Below are 18,155 nucleotides of genomic sequence, written 5' to 3' on the forward strand. Positions count from 1 at the left end.
TTTGAAAGGCACAATGCTGAAATCAATTGTGTTTTGAATGTGTGATTCACAGTTTTGACAGCAGTGTGTTAGCATTTGAACAAAGTGCTGTAAATCCACAGTGTTGTCCAGGTTGTGGTTAAAGTCATGGGATAAGTGTGTAAAGTTTTGAAAACTGTGTTCAAGCAATGAAAAACGAACTAGAGTTTGGTCCACATGAACTGCTGCTGTGCAGACTGTAGTTAGAGTTTTGCACATGTGACTCCAGTTGTGCCCACTGTCGTTTAGCAATCGAAAAAAACTGTAAGTGAATTTGAAATTTAAGTGATTTTGTGCATAAAACAAGCCAAAATAAAATCTGCCAATGGGTTTGAATTTTTCTTGAATTTAGTGTTTTTTTAGAAAAAGGTTCAAGATTTTTTGCTTAACCCATTGGCAGATTTTTTTTTGGCTTGTTTTATGCACAAAATCACTTAAATTTCATATTTTTGGTCTAAAACTAGACTTATTTTCTTGGGTGTTTTGCTCATCAAGAAAAAGCATCTTAATTTAAGATACTAAGAATACTAAGAATTTTTTTTCTTAAAAATCCTTTTTTTGAAGTGTAAAACAAGCCAAATTATCTGCCAATGGGGTGAGAAAATTTTGCTTAAATTAAGTTTTTAAGAAAAAACTAATCTTATTTTAAGATTTTTTTCTCACCCCATTGTTTTACAGTTTTTTTCGATTGCTAAACGCCAGTGGGCACAACTGGAGTCACATGTGCAAAACTCTAACTACAGTCTGCACAGCAGCAGTTCATGTGGACCAAACTCTAGTTCGTTTTTCATTGCTTGAACACAGTTTTCAAAACTTTACACACTTATCCCATGACTTTAACCACAACCTGCACAACACTGTGGATTTACAGCACTTTGTTCAAATGCTAACACACTGCTGTCAAAACTGTCAACCACACATTCAAAACAGAATTGATTTCAGCATTGTGCCTTTTTGAAACACTGCTGATTGCAATTTCATATATATATTTTATATATATATATATATAAAATATTACCTTTCATGTACTTTTAGTTTCTACCTTTATTTTCTCTTTACTGTAATTCCGTAAATTACTGCGGACTACTGAAGCAAACTGCTAATTTTCATTTACCTTAAAGAATTATGATTATTAAAAATTATAAATCATGTGATAAATCAATAAATAAATCATTCTTTGAAGAAAACATTACTTTGTGTGACATCACTGAAATTGTTGAAACTGTAAAGATAAAAAGTTTGTATTTTGTGTATTGGTGTTTGCTGTTAGTGTTTTTCCTCTCAGTGTGTTGTGAGTGACAGTGTGTGTTATCTCAGTGAGGGTTATGTTTAGTGTTTGGCTGCAATGAGCTGTTTTGAGCCATGTGTTAAAAGTTGTGCTCAGGTGACTTTTGGTAGTGCAGACTGTAGTTAGAGTTTTGCACATGTCGCTGCAGTTGTGCTCACTGTTGTTTAGCAATTGAAAAAAACTGTAATCACAAATTCACTTAAATTGTATGTTTGGTCTAAAAACTAGACTTATTTTCTTAGGTCATTTTGCACATCAAAGCATCTTACAGTTTTTTTCGATTGCTAAACGACAGTGGGCACAACTGGAGTCACATGTGCAAAACTCTAACTACAGTCTGCACAGCAGCAGTTCATGTGGACCAAACTCTAGATCATTTTTCATTGCTTGAACACAGTTTTCAAAACTTTACACACTTATTCCATGACTTTAACCACAACCTGGACAACACTGTGGATTTACAGCACTTTGTTCAAATGCTAACACACTGCTGTCAAAACTGTGAACCACACATTCAAAACAGAAAAGATTTCAGCCTTGTGCCTTTCAAACACTGCTGATTGCAATTTCATATAAATATAAATTTCAATTTCATATATGTATTTCATTTATATATAATATTACCTTTCATGTACTTTAAGTTTCTACCTTTTTTTCTCATTACTGTAATTCCGTAAATTACTATAGACAACTGAAGCAAACTGCTAATTTTCATTTACCCTAAAAAATTATGGTGTTCTAAAAAAATAATGTGATAAATCAATAAATAAATCATTCTTTAAAGAAAACATTACTTGGTGTGACATCACTGAAATTGTTAAAACTGTAAAGATATAAAGTTAGTATTTTGTGTATTGGTGTTTGATGTTAGTGTTTTTCCTCTCAGTGTGTTGTGAGTGACAGTGTGTGTTATCTCAGTGAGGGTTGTGTTTAGTGTTTGGCTGCACGGAGCTGTTTTGAGCCATGTGTGTAGAGTTGTGCTCATGTGACTTTTGGTATTGCAGACTGTAGTTAGAGTTTTGCACATGTAGCTCCAGTTGTGCTCACTGTCGTTTAGCAATCGAAAAAAACTGTAATATATACAATAATAATCCAGTTATCATTCAGTTATTATTCAGATGTTCCTCTTGAGTATTTTTATACAGACCTCAGATTTAAGTGGTTTATGTCTTGTGTGTTCATGTTCTTGTCAGTTTAGTGAAAATCCTCTTGAAACTTCACAACTGACCAGACTTTATTGAGAAGAAGTGAAAGTGTTCAGGTTCACAGCATTTAAACAAACAGTAAATGTGAGATGTGAAAATCAGATTTGCATTGGTAGTGTTGAGTGATTCTGATCCTCTCAGCTCTGTCTCCTGTTAACATCTTCAAAACCACATCAGATTCAGTTAAAATTTTCATTTGTAAATTCAACTTAACTGAACTATTAAAAATGTTCAATTTTAATTTGTTAAATTAATAACAAATGACTTCTACACAAATTTAATGTGTATAAACTTTTTAATGAATGTAACAGCAAACACTAAATTGTTAAATGACGGATCAGATACTGTAGGTCTGAGCAGGGCTTGTCTCAAATTATTTCCTTCAATACTTCACTAATATCCTATCTGACACTCAATGTGGTGAATTACAGTTTTTCTTTGTCGCTTTGGTACATTCCTCAGATCAGAATTGAAATTCTCAAAACTACTTGTTCAATTCTCACATCATTGTTTCACTTGTGCACATCAAAAAAGCTGTTTCTAATTTTTTTGAACAAGTTGCAAATGCTTTGGTACATCCATGCAAATGATTATGTACAATTCTCTGCTTGTTATTATCAGTTGCTTATGTCATGTTGATCAAAATGTATTATTATGGGTCTCTGTTGAATAGTCTCACCCCCCCCAACAACATTTAGGCATCAGTTCATAGTCTTTACATGCAAAATGATTGAATAAGTTGTCATATGTCAAGCATTTACATTAGACTTTTTTTTAAATCTGTCCTGAATTAGTAAATTTCTCCCAGGTAAATCTTGACTTTCTCTAACGAATGTGCATCTCATGAACTGGCAAGTATATAAAGTGATGGTGATAGTTTTGGAAAGTCAGTTCCATTAGTCCAGCATCATCAGTCAATTGTTTGCGGCCCACAACAGGATGCTGATGGAGTTTCTCTCGCCCATACTCTCCATTCCTTAACCCCATTGAGGTATTTTTCTCAGCATGGAGATAGAAAGTATATGATCGCCAGCCACATACACTAAGGTGACCAGACGTCCCCGTTTTCCGGGGACTGAAGCTGTCCCCGGAAATGTCCCCGTTTTACAGCACGTCCAAAACAACTAGCAAATACACTGAAAAACCCGATCAACATAGCGTTTGTAGTACCAAACCGGAGCAATCATGTAATGATTATTTTCACCAGCAGAGGGGGCCGCGAGCTACTTATTACTTGCGCACGCCACTGATTTAGCAATGAAGAATTTACTATGAGACACACGAGAAAGCGTCATTATCATCAATCAAGTTATTATATCATATGAAAACAGTTAAAGTTAAGGGGGCTTAAGGTACTAACTACTCATGTTAAATTAAAATAATAAACCAATGAAGTGAACTGATCACAGTATGTTACGGAGCATTTGTTTTGTGTAGGCTAAATATGTTTACATTTTGCATGATTCTGTTCTTCACGTTTACAATGTTATGAAATCAGATGAAGTAGTACCTTAGAAGTCATTTTTGAGGGGGTATGTCTCTTTTGTAAAAAAAAAACGGGAAAAAATAGATTTTTAGGATACAGAAATTGTTCAATTAATTGAATTAGAAACACTGCAAAAAATGACTTTTTTATTAGTATTTTTCTCTTGTTTTCAGTACAAATATAAAAAATTCTTAAGTCAAGATGCATTTTCTTCAGGGCCGGCCCTGGCCAATTTGCTGCCCTATACTGTAAAAAGTGATTTTTTTGACCTTGTAAATAATGGAAACATTATTTAAGTATGTTTTACAAGCAAATAGTAGTTTGTCTTTTTACTTAAAAATGGCATGTTTAATTCAGTACATTACTTGCAGTTTCTTTGTCATTTATTGTTCTAAAATACGTATGTAAATTTAAATACAATCTCCTAAGTAATATTTACTTATTGTTCGCCATCTAATCAAATCACACCAACAAATGAACAACTCAAGTAAAATATACTCAGTACAGCAAGATAATTGATGCGCATGCGTATTTGACTTCGAGTCTGAAGTGGCGCGGACAGAGGAAAGGAAGGGAGACTTCAGGACGGCTGATTTGAATTTTACCACGGTAAGTTAAGTTATTAATATGCTTATTAATTAATTGAGGTATATTTGCTAAAAGTGTAGAGTTATTAAGCTATCTGCAGTCCCAGTGGTTTGTGCCTATTGTTTCCTTTTATCGAGTTACAGATGCTAACAGCGTTCATGTTTATGTTTTTGGATAACAGATTTTTGGATAACGTTAAAACGTAATCTTAGTTTTGTTTTGTTAAACACATGGAGTTTGGGATTTGCATCCGTTATTAGCAAACGCGATCTCTGTAGAAAACAATTGTCTTAAGTTTTATAACGTTAATCCTGTCAGACGAATAGTTTAAAAACATCCGCGCAAACCTTGCTCGAGGCTTTGCGTGTCGTGGTCGAGCATTCTGTCCCAGAAAAGTTCGAAGTGCCGAAATGTAATAATCACCCTGTTTTTCGCGTATTAATCACACATGATTAACGATAGGGTACTTTTTAAAATGCACGTGTACAAGGCAAATATTACTTTGAACTTCATTTATATTGTTTACCTATACTATTGGCTATGATAGGTAAGTTATATAGAAATCGATAAGGTGTTGCACACTTTTGCAATTACACAATGCTAAATGCTTGTTTAGATAAATGTTAATTACTTAACAATCAACCTTATTTAAGTTGTAAAGCCTGTATTTTATTTCATGATGTTCTTTACTGACCAACATCCACTTTACACGTGGTTGATATCTACAAGCAGTTGGAGATTCTAATTTGTTAAAAGATATATGGGTGTTACTCTTGAGTAAAAACGTTAGTGTAGTTTAAAATATTATCATAAATGATTCAAAATGAATGTCATGAATGACACCGGCAAATTATTAATGTTTAATTTACATAACTGCATAACCACAGTCAATGAATTGTTAAGGTAAGTTTAGTTGTAAGCATACCTCATGTCAGTAAGATCAGTAAATATATTTACAATTGTTAAAAAAAATATTTGCTGACGTGAACATTTCTTATCAGACCTGCAAACTTGTCGCTTTTCGGCGACAATCGCCGTTTTCTTGGTCAATTGGGTCATTCACGTGAATCGCATAGAACCGGAGAGGTTTTTTTTAGGGGGGGGGGGGGGGGGGGGGTCGGAAGGCTGCCCTTTATCTGAATGCCATGCGGGCTAGAATTGCCAAACACTATTGGATAATTCTTATACTTGACATTTCTCTGGGCCAATCGGAATCTTAGCATGCTTTCCTCTGGGCCAATCAGAATCTTAGCACTTCCTTCAGAATCTTGAAGACAGCGCGGTCCTTTGGATGAGACACACCTGGCTACCGCGCAAGTCTGATGGACACTTTTAACGTGAAGGAACCATCTTATTTGAGGTAAGTCAACTTTTTTGGACCAAAAACGACTACTATTTGTTTGCTTGATTTAATTAGCATTAGCTACCGCTTATATTGTATTTTTAGGAACGAGTCAACGCCGAGTAATGCACAAACGTAGACCTTGCATAAAGTTTGCCTATGCTTCGAGCAAAATGACTAATGTTCGCTAACTTAGCAGGACGATTGTTAGCTAGGCTTATCGTTACACGGGTGTTCTGCCCGGAGTTCCGAGATATACGGCTACTACTCGAATTCTGAACTAATGTTACCCAGAGTAACTTATTCATTATGGTGGCTGTGGTGCGCGCTTGCGCAGGCAGTCATTCGTGGTGTGGGTAAATGTGACTGTTTACACAATAGCTGATGCGAGAGTAATGTTAAAGGAAAACCCACCCTTTTTCAATATTTTCCTATGTTTTTACCTCAACTTAGACTAATTAATACATACCTATCTTTTTTTCAATGCATGCACTTAATCTTTCTACATCACGTTGTGAATGTTTTAGGATTTAGCCTAGCCCCATACATTCCTGGTGGCTGTATACCTGGTAAACAGTAATTTTTAACAACATAGGGCTGTTTAGATAAAACAATCTGGCGAGCGTGTTGTCCTAGGATAATACACCAACAGCCAATTTCTGTATAATAAAGGGCTACATTTTGCATCAAAGGCTGTCAATGAAATCTTTACATTGTATTGTTAGTTGAATTTACATTATGAACACTAGCACTTTGAGATTGTTTATTCAATGTAAGGAGCCCTACATATAAAATGCATTATTATTATAATTATTGAACAGAAATGTATTTTGATATTCACTGCATATCAGCCAAACAGTATGGAGACACGTTGTTTTATCATATTAGTCCTATGTATGATAGTTTGCAAGGTTATATTTTAATGATTTTAATTTACTTTCAGGCAATGGTTCTGGGCACTTTGGTGGAGCACTCACTGCCATTCACAATGGCCCGTCAACGTCAACCTTGCGCAGACGCCGGCTGAGGACAAAGTGGCTCTGTCGCACGAAGCTTTCACGAACATCAGCAAAATATATTTTTTTCATTTCTGTCTGTCTCTTGTTGTTTTTTATTTCAGTGTCATGCTTCACAACACCTCCAGGCGTTTCCGTGAGTTGTAAATAAAAACATTTGTAAAATATTAAATGTGTCATTCTCTTTAAGCTTCAAGGATGTTTTAACATTGTTTTTTGATTAAAGTATGCTGATTTTTGTTAAGTCACGCTCAGAATCATATTAAAATCACAAAAATATAGAGCTGGGGTAACCCTTACACAAACACCCCAACCCCCAATCCCACCCCCGTGCGTGCGACACTGTCACCTTTTTTACTCTGAGGAGTTTGCAGGTCTGTTACATTCTTTTACAGATATTTCACCCACTATTCAAGCTTATGCAAGGTAAGTTGGCAATACTTTATTACAGCACACCTCACAGATATATAGCAATAAGTATGCATTCACAAGTGCATCGTTTGTTTACTGTAGGTGCCAAAGCATGAGGTGGTTATGTAAAAAAGCTTTCAGTCAAACCGAAGACTACTGTACAGCTATTAATACACTTAAGTGCATCCAACTCTAATCATCACTTGATTGTGTTACATTTTATTTTCTTTGTTTTAGATAAAAAATGATTTCAGAAGAATCACCACAATTTCCTTGGAGCGTACATTCTTGTAAAAGCTGGACTTCTATACCCCAAAACTCCTGGCTTTGTTTGAGATGAAGGGTGGGGTTGCTGGCATAAGAATTAAGCATTTGCTGGATTCACTCAGCTAGGTAAAATGTAAATGTTTTTTTACAATTGGGAATTACTTGTGTGATGATATGCTGCTTCCTGACTCTGTAAATATGTTATATGTAGATGTATACACATTTAATGTTCACTGCATTTTCCTTCTGTTTTTAACAGCAAGAAGATAGCCTTGAAGATAGGTGAGAAGTTGTGATTCGCTGCCTCCTATCTTTCCTGGGAGAATCAACTAAGGAGCTCATTGAAGACCACCAGGTAGTACAGTTAATTTAAATTCAAATGTATTTGTATAGTACTTTTTACAGTGTACAATGTTACAAGGCAGCTTTACAAAAACACAATGTTGAATGATCAAGAAATTGAAACAAATCAAAGAAAAAGAAATAATCAATTAATAGTCTAGTGCTGACTTTGTTTGAAGTCCTTGCATGGCCTGGTGTCATCATTGCACAAGTCTTGGATCATCTAATGTCTTACTGGGAGGCGGGGTCCAGATATGGATATACAATAAGTGAAGCAGCTAGCAGTTAGCTGGCTACATACACAGCTACATCCATTTCTATTTTTCTTTTATTTTGGATGTAGACAGTAGTGGTTTGACTGATATACTCTATCTGTGTTACGTGTTCTTTTTATTCCTGAGCCATTAAACCGTCTACAAGGAAATCTTCCATAATTTTTCCTTTTGCTTAATTTTTCTGCATATTTGAACCCTGTCAAGCACTGACAATGATGCTAAGATCCATTTTTTCATACTGAGGAAAATTTTAAAGCTTATACACCATTGTTACTTAAAGAACACTCAGTGATGGTCAAGAACGCAGCACCATACATTTAAATGTCAGGTGTATGTTATCTTTTGGACAGGATTACCAGTGTAAATTGTTATGTTGTTTATATTTCTTTAATGTACACTAGTCAACATTTGAAGTGGATCAAAACCTTTTCTAAAAGTTTTCTTAAAACCAATATCCAATACCCGTTCTTGTTTTAGGACAAATTTGGTGAATGTTTTTGATCCACTTCAAATTTTGACTACTATTGTCTTTAGAAACCATTGTGTAATGTTTCCCAAAAGACATAACAATTTACACCAATTATAATTTCCAGAGGTTTACACCCTCCTGACTATAAATGTATGTAGTTATCTTTATTAGCATCATGTTTCTTTCTACTGTAATAATTGCGTATGAGTCTCATTGTTGTGTTCAATGTAAAAGTATAACTTAACATCATACAATTACTGCTGAATACTGTACAGTATTTTAACCACTTTGCAATGATTTGTGTATTTCACAGGATATCAGCAGAGACATGATTAAGGATACCTTATTCAGTCATGTCTTTAAAATCATCGTACTGAGCAGATCTGTGGAAGAAGATGCCGGTATGTCTGATGTCATCATTGTCATTGAGGGAACTGAGGTGCTGCTGGGATGTAAGAATCTCACAAATGCATGTCTTTCACTCACAGGCTGCATTTACTCCCTAAACTTAAGCTGTCCCCCAAAGCTGAGAAACACATTTGAAGTGTTTCAGAAAATTTTTCTTGGGTTACCCCGGATTTCCACCGACTGCGGAGCAGCTGCAGATCAGCTCCGCTGCGTTACGTCTCCGCACTCTGCCGTCCGCCAATACCCACCAGTTCCGTTTTTGTTGCAGAGCGGCTGCGTGCTGAAGTGACGAGGTCTCGCAAATTCACGTGATGATCGCGCGATACCTAGTTCTGTCTCTGCCCATTATGCCGTTGAATTATGACGTTTTTACAAACCAGCCCAGATCACAACACGAGATCTCGCATAGACAGAGCAGTACATCAAATACATCCAAAATTCAAAAAATAAGAAGGCTGCTAAAACATTTATATATGCTTTATCTTTAATGTATTTATTTGAAACTCCCCTGGCTCTGTTCCTGTCTATTATTTGTTGTTTCTGTATTTATGACTTTATTTGTGTGTGTTTGTAATGTTTGTATTGCAAAGATTTAATAAAAAAACACGAGTTCTCGTGAATTCAGGTATGATCACGCGATAAAGTCATGGCTCCGCCCTGCGGAGCTGTCCGGCATCCGTCAAAAATAGAAGCTCTGCGTATTTGTGCCGGAGGGCTGCGGATGGCCGGAGCTGTGACGGATTCGGAGCGCAGTCAGTGGAAATACACACATTGACTTGAATGGAAACCGATTGACTCCGCCGCCGTTCCGCAACGGATCCGCAGCCGTTCCGCAGTCGGTGGAAATCCGGGGTTAGATGCTTTTTAAATTTTCTCCAAAGGTTAACTCTGCATAGAAAGCTTCTAATGTAATCTGCTAGTTGGGCACTACTTGCACTTATTGTACTGTTTTTTTTTTTTTTTTTTGATTGTTTTGTTTTATGCAAGAAATGTTGTTCACAAAACAACTTCAACTACAGTACTATTTAACATAGCCATTCTTATGCATTTTAAGTAATACTATTCTGCTGAAGAATAATTATTTTATTTGATGTCTTTTTTCACTTAATCTAATTGAAATTAAAATAAGCTAATGAAAGGCAGCTACTAGTTTGACTATTTGCACATTTGTTTTTGATATCTGCAACTGACATTGTTGTAATGTTTATGTTTAAATGTTTATGCATTTTAATGGACTGTGTGGTTTACTGGAGTAAATTCACTATAGTGAACCATAAAACTGATGGAGTTTTACTATTTGTTTTATTTCATGTTCCCATCTTTAAGGAATCTTATAGAAATAAAAGTATTCAAGTAAAATGTATGTCAGTGTTATTTTATTGAACACCATTTAAATAAACAACATCAAGTAATGTTAAAATATATTTAAAGTAAAGGTTACTCAAAATTTTAAATAAAATAACTAGGATCATTGTGTAAAAATTTTTATTTATAAGCATTACTTAAGTAAAATATATAAACAAACAGTCAATACAATTTACTGGAAAATTCCAAGTAAACTTTACTTGAGATTTTCTAATGAAAGCTACAGTTCCTTGTGTTTAGTTTTTACTTGGGAATGCTATTGAAATTACTCACATTTTCTAAGTGAAAAAACTTTCCTAACTTTTTTCAAGTAAATTCTACTCCAAATTTTTTTCAGATTTCACCTGGTGCCCTTTAGAATCACAGAATCACAATTGTGTTCCAATCATTTTGCTCATAAACTTATACAGAAACACAACTGCACAGCTTTGTCTTTTTTCTTTATTTTGAAAATATTTTGGAAACAAACACACACGCACGCACGCATACTGTGGCGATACTGCACTGAAGCGGCAGTTTAAAATACAAACCCAGAATTTAGCGAACGTCAAGAACAACAAAGCGGAAACAACAATCAGACCGAGACGCGGGATTTACATAACGTTACACGGACCATGTTTAAATTTCAATGTTTCTGGACAGAAATACCAACTTGTTCACTTTGTTTGGTATTAATAAGCTGCGCATTGGAGTGCTGGCTGCTCCCCGCGGTGCTGAAGACCAAGACCCGCTCTGACGGAGTACTGGTGGCACTTATGCACAGATATTGCATAATCTATTGGAAAGCGGACGAGTCATTAGTTGGGTTAGTAAAATAACGAAACTATACATTTTAAATAGAAGAAAAAAATGTTTTTGGTAAAGAGATATATTTTTTTTAAAGTTTAAAAATGCACAACTCTTCTCAAGTGGAAGAAAGCTATACTTTTCCCCTTACGTGCAACCTATCGGAAAGCGCAGATGAGTTCGTTGGGTTAGTAGGCTAATGAAATTATAGATTTAAGTACAAAATAGAATTTATATAAAGAGAAATGTTGAAATAAAAAGTGCAGAACTCTTCTTAAGTGAAAGTAATAAAGTAAAATAACGAATAATAATAATATAATAACGAATAATAGTTTCCAATGGCTTGCACGTAAATATCTGTGCATGTGCCACCAGTACTCCGTCCGAGCGTGTCTTCAGCACCGCGGCCAGCACTTATTAATACCAAACAAAGTGAACAAGTTGGTATTTCTGTCCAGAAACATTGAAATTCAAACATGGTCTGTGTAACATTATGTAAATTCTGCATCTCGGTCTGATTGTTGTTTCCGTTTTCTTTGTCTTGACGTTCGCTGAATTCTGGGTTTATATTTTAAACTGCCGCTTCAGTGCAGTATAGAGCTATTTAACAAGCACGATCTTCCGAGATACTATGCTACTAATAATTCATTAATAACTGCTGTTTTCTTGTGCAGAATTAAATATTTATAGTAAAATGTTTATATACATATATTTAAAAAAAAATAATTTGGGCGCACGGACGCCCCAAGGGGTCGGCGGCGCCCTTAGCATTTGCCTATTCCGCCTATGCCCAGGGCCGGCCCTGATTTTCTTGATGTGCTTAAAACAAGCAAAAATAATAATTCTACCACTACTTAATTCAAGAAATTTTTTATTTTTATTTTTTGCATGTTTTAAGCACAAATTCACTTAAATTTATTTTTTTGTCTTAAAGCTAGATTTTTCTTAGGGGATTTTGCTAATCAAGAAAATGCATCTTGATTTAAGATTTTTTAGTACTGAAAATAAGACAAAAATACAATTAAGTAAGAAGTCATTTTTGCAGTGAACCCACAACAATAAAAAGAAGAAAACTTTCAAAAGACATTTTGTCCCCGTTTTTTAATTCATAGATAACAACAAATGAGATTTTAATGATATTTTGACCATTTAACTAGGAAATGTCCCCGGTTTTCATTTTAAAAATCTGGTCACCTTACACTGATGAACCTTCTGGCTGGCATGGATGCAGCATGTGACATCACATCAGATGCTAGATAAGACACTCAAAAAGATTGTTTCCATGCTGCATCACAAGAGAAGATATTCATTGTGATGAGGATGAGAATTTGTGGCCCAGCAGACAGGAACGTCAGGAGGTATAGGAAGACTGCACTGTAATTCCTACAGCACTGCATGTTCAGTTTTCTTTTTTTCTTTGCAGTGCTGTCTTTTCCTTTTTGTATGGCAATGACATGGTCCGTCAACAAATTACAGTACAAACAGTAAAAGCGTAAATGTGAATCTTGTCCAGTCTCTTGCAATCAAACTCCCACATAACTTACACTAAGGTGTAACCTACAATTTACAATAACTGTCATCAAAACTTTACCCATAGTTTACATCATAACATCCCTCCAAAGTAACCTGTTATGTTGACAACATGACTAAACAATTTGACTGTCTTATCCGTACACAATGACACAAAGACTTGTCAGTCTGATGGCACTTTTATTGACACAGATATTTACTTTTGAGAGATGAACTAAGGATTTTGAGCAAGACTTTTGCAGGTTATCCATGCTGTTTTGCTATTTGTACGAATTGTTTTGAGAAATCAACTTACTTAGTTTTGCAAATTGTGAGTATGATTCGAGAAATGAACCAAAGCGAGTGGACTGGGACACAGAGAGCGCCGGAAGTGACGCGGGCGCCATCTTGTGCCGAAACGCGGGAATTCATGGTGCAGGTGTAATAGCAATACAATACGTTTTGATATGTTACTTTGAAGACAAATGCTGTCCCCAATACTCGGTTCTGCCTAGGTTTTTTTTCTTTATTCCCAAAATGTGTGAACATTTTAAGGTTTAATCCACAGTAACATCTAGAATTTTAAAGACACATGGTATTCAACCAAGCTCACATAGTTAGGATTTTTTTGAGAATCAGATAAAACTACAGATGCCATTATGTCCCTTTTTTATGTTTTTAAGGATTTTTGCTTCACTGGATTACAAAAGAAACATTTGTTTACAAATGCAGGTAAGACACTCTTTCTATCTTTGTGTCATCAATGCTCTTTATAATAAGCAAAATGCAAAAATGCTATATGTTAGAATAAAGAAGAACATAAATATTATTTGTTTTTGTTTATTTAATGTGAAGAATGTTTATATGATGGGTTTACAAATGTACAGAGTGAAATCTTTCAACTTGAAAAGACAAAAATAATGACTAACCCAATATGAAAAGTGTAAAACATCAAACAAAACAGCAATGTCTGGAATAGCCGTAACAATTTTACATGTGAAAAGTCCATAATCCTGTGCATTATGATATATCGACATTTTCATCAAATATTTAACAAACTACACAAACGTACACAGTGCTGGAATTGACTTCAATGTTATCTGACAGTAGAGAGATGATTTAAAGAGACTTCACTGATAGTTTGTGTAAATAAAACGAATGTCTTTCAGACATCATATGCAGGAAAAACTCAACAACAGTCATGAATCTGAGATCTCTGGTGTCTGTAAATAAACATCCAGCCGTGACACTGGATTGAATATATTGTCCAGAGGTCAAAGAGCGATACTAACAAACACAAAGACATTAACATGCTTTAATAAACACACACACACACACACACAGAGCTCAACATCTAAATGTTTACCCAGAATCCATTTAGACTCAAAGTGCTCATTCGACTCAAAGTTAATGATAGGATATAGTCTAGCTTTAGGGTTAATATTAGATTAAATAATGTGTTCCCGGTCTCCCCTATAGCAAAACTGATGTTTATTAATTACAACTGAATCCATAACTTTCACTCTGACCCTTGTTTGATTTAGTCTCCGCCCATCTTATTCCTCTTTCTTGAGGATTAAACAGGACGACTCTCTTCCCATCCAGAAACCTGGCACAACTGACTTATTTATGGGATTCTCGTACCTGTAAATTTGTTTCAATTCCTTTCTCTCTGAATTTTCTTCAGTTTCCACCGCATAAAAGCAGATCAGGCCAGCCGGCTGATCCACGTACACCCCTATAGTGCTGTAATGAGGCACGTCTGAAATCCTCGTGCTAATTCCGTTGTGCCAGGCATCGTAACAGGAACCGTCCCAACCCAGTGCCCAAGATTCCTCGTTCTCCCCTAGACCACAAGGACCCCCCCGCCTGCCAGCATCTTCATACGTCACACCTATAACCACCCAACCTGTACACAGCACCTCCCAATAACAGCGAGATGCAAAGATCGACTGCTTACACAGCACCTGTAAAAACACATAGAGTCACTGCAGCTGTATTCGTTAAAGGGGTCATATCATGAGATTTTTTTTTTAAGATGTAAAATAAGTCTTTGGTGTCCCCAGAGTACGTATGTAAAGTTTTAGCTTAAAATAACACACAGATAATTTATTATAGCAAGTAAAAAATGTGCCATTTTGGGGTTTTTCCTTGAAATGCAAACACTGATCGTAATGATGATGGTTTGTTGCAATAGAAACTCAATTATGCTTTCAATTTTTTTCTCTCTTTGTCTCTGCACTAAATGGCTGTGGCGTGGTTTAAGGGATTAAGGCTATGTTTACATTAATGCGTTTATGCTTTAAAACGCGTTACTTTTGCTACGTTTACGCCTTTCATCTACACTACATCACCGTTTTCGACCCTCATAAACGGATTCGTTCGCAAACGCTGCTGACCCTGTTTTAGTTTGAGAACTCAGACGTTGCTCTGAGTGTAAATGAACGTAGACGGAGTCTTATGTAAACGAACAGCTGACGTTAACGTGACAGCGCATCATTTTCAAAGTAAAAATTATTTTATTCATGTAAATGTTGGTTTGCAACGGAGGTTTTGCCAAAAATAGTAAACATCTACCAACCAGCTATTATAAACGCTATATCGGATTGTTTTAACATGTATCCTTATAGATAATGTCTGTTTTATACTAATGTTTGAGTATTGTTGGGTTTAATGTGTTTATGTTTTGTTTAAATTTAGTTAGCTTACGAAAGATAGACTGTAATTTTAAACGCCATATAGGCGTTGTAAAGGCCAATATGAAGGGAGAATTGTAATGGGTCAGACATTATTTTCCAGTTTAATGTAAGTTTTGTTTGCTACTTTAAAATGAATTTCGTTTCAGATAATTTGTCTCTTAATTTTAATCGATGTTTTGTTGATACGTTTTGTGAATATAAATTAATAAAAACAATAAACTCAACGTCATTAATATATAATGCTCGTTTAGGCGCTTGGCTTTTAGCTATTTGTGTGTTGCTAGCGGAGGACGTGCACGGACCTCGCACAATTATAAAAATTAATGCAATAAGCATTTCTGTAGGCTAAAGCAATACTTCACTTCTTACTATGCTTGATTGAAGTTTGCATTTGCTGAAATTTATTTTTGCTTCAAGTTCGCTACTGTTTAGTACTGTTCACTTGAATGCTTTCTTTTTAAATCATAAAGACCTTTCTGTTTTGTTATAAAATCAAAATTAACCTATTAATCATATTAATACGTTGTAGGGGGGAAATAGAACAGTATAAGACTTTCCCAAACACATTTTTATAGGTTCAAAAATAGTGTCTGTTATAGTTGCCAGCAAAGGACCCATGTATGACTTTTTGACAATATCGCACATCCCTAGGCTGCATAAACGTGCAAAGGTAAGCTATTATTAGAGTAATAAGTTATTTTACACTTTTATGCGCATGCCCAGTTACGTGATTGGTCATGTTTCATGCGTTTATGGTGGTGTATAGTGTGGATGAAGATTCTTTTTAAAATGCCAGTATAAACGAGGATCGTTTTCATTTTAAAATGCCGTTTTAAAACGCAAATGCTCTAATGTAAACATGGCCTAAGGGGCGGTATTATTATAATTGGCCTTGCTACATACCTCACAAAACAGGTATAATCTGAATGGCATGATTTTTCACATACTGGCAAAAAATTGCTAACCAAAACAAAGTTACAGGGTTGATCTTTTTCATGTTTTCTAGGTTGATAAAATCACTGGGGACCCAATGATAGCACTTAAACATGGAAAAAGTCTGATTTTCACACTAAGAAAAAAAGTTATTTAATGTTTGGGTTTGAGTTTCACCTGTGGGTAGTGTTCAAATCTTTCCGGCCTGTCCAGGCAAGGACACACCTCGGTCTTCAGGCGGGCCACTTTAGTCCCGCCCTCTGTCAGCCACAGTACTTTATTGGCAGTTTTATCGTCCAATGAAAGACTGATCCAGTCTAAGATGAAAAGATTGTGTCAGTTGTGTGAATGAGAAACAGATCGTGTGTGTAAGTTGTTTGTGTGATCGTCTCACATTTGATCAACTCGGCTCTGGTCGTCGGCTCTGGTATGTTTGGATCATAAACTGGAAGATTGTCTGAAACGAAACAGTAATATTGTGTAGACTTGAAAAAATAATATTGATCATTAGTTTGTGAAATGGATGTTTACTATACTTACCTTGGGCACTGTTTTCAGCTTTGTTTTTCTTTCCTGCATGCGTAAAGTACACGAATCACAAGATTAAATTTGATCAATAAGACTATTAAATAATGATATAACTGCTGAAACTTAGCTTATAGGGATAAATTTGATCTACATGCATTAGCATTGTGAGTCTCTCTCTGGTGTGTTTGGATCAAACTGCAGACCTTTTGTTATGAACTGTGTTTTTTATGTGTGTGAATGTTACCCACTGACCCAGTAACACAGCGTTGTGTAGAGTGTTGTTCTGACTCCTTTTTCTACAAACAATTCAATGATTAGGCTAACAACAGCACAACAACTTCAAATATTATCTGGACAAGCATCAGTTTAGCTTAGTGTTGTTTTCTGCAGTTTGAAACACATACGCTGTAAAAAATATGCAGCATTTTTGTCAAATCAACACATTTTTGTGTAACTTACAATTTTAAGTTAAACAATTTCAACTTTTCACAAGCCAAAACTTTCCTTGTTGCACTTACATTTTTAAGTTTAATCAACTTGAATTTACGATTCATTACAACGTTCTTGACTAGTAAGGAGTTACTATAAATGATCAAAATTAAGTTATTTCAAGTTTATTTTTAGAATTTATAGCACATCCTCACTAGTCAAAAAAATTTAAATTAATTAATTATAAATTCAAGTTAATTAAACTTAAAAATGTAAGTGCAATAAGGATTTTTTTACAGTGTAGGTTGAATTGACTTGACAAGTTGCTTAAACCTTATGTAGCTTTTTTTTACAGTGTACTGATATGTTTTACTAAAGCAATAATCAATCCAAACTTGAACCAATCCCTCGCACAAACCTGCTGCCATACATTAGTTAATTTAATGTACAAGAATAATGTACCAAAAAAAGTTTTCAGACTAAACTTAGTTGCTGTGAGTGCTTTAATATATTATTCTAATGTCAAATCTTTGCAATATTTTCTCATCACAAAACATGAATAAATAAGGATTAAAATCTTGCAGAGATTAGTTGGTTATGTTAGTACTTCAGCAAGTAATTAATAAGTAAAGGTTTACCTGGCTTTTTAGTTTGAGGCATTTTAATTCTTGTGCTTGAAGGCATATTTTGTTGAATGTGTCCTTATGTAGAAAGTGTCCGGGTATGACAGTGGGCTCCCAGCAGAGTCATTTATATAGTTGACATGTAATGTTGACTGATGGGCACATGGC

At 35.2% G+C, this 18,155-nt stretch overlaps 1 protein-coding gene and 1 long non-coding RNA gene across 2 annotated transcripts; one reads left to right on the top strand and one right to left on the bottom strand.

Annotated features, from left to right (window-relative positions):
* Window positions 1-4,699: 4,699 nt before the first annotated feature.
* LOC135740491 (uncharacterized) lies at window positions 4,700-10,478 on the top strand. Its single transcript, XR_010529193.2, has 3 exons — window positions 4,700-7,747; window positions 7,881-7,976; window positions 9,021-10,478. It is a non-coding gene; the product is annotated as an uncharacterized lncRNA (long non-coding RNA).
* A 3,121-nt stretch (window positions 10,479-13,599) lies between these two features.
* Window positions 13,600-18,155, bottom strand: LOC135740475 (tripartite motif-containing protein 16-like). The gene is made up of 5 exons (XM_065258863.1): window positions 18,003-18,155; window positions 16,948-16,980; window positions 16,802-16,864; window positions 16,585-16,724; window positions 13,600-14,742 (listed from the first exon to the last, which is right to left on the bottom strand). The coding sequence occupies exons 1-5, from the start codon at window positions 18,046-18,048 to the stop codon at window positions 14,332-14,334; spliced, it is 693 nt and encodes a 230-aa protein (XP_065114935.1). The 5' UTR covers window positions 18,049-18,155; the 3' UTR covers window positions 13,600-14,331.

This window comes from Paramisgurnus dabryanus, chromosome 22 (genome assembly GCF_030506205.2).
Source record: "Paramisgurnus dabryanus chromosome 22, PD_genome_1.1, whole genome shotgun sequence".
Lineage (NCBI taxonomy): Eukaryota > Metazoa > Chordata > Actinopteri > Cypriniformes > Cobitidae > Paramisgurnus > Paramisgurnus dabryanus.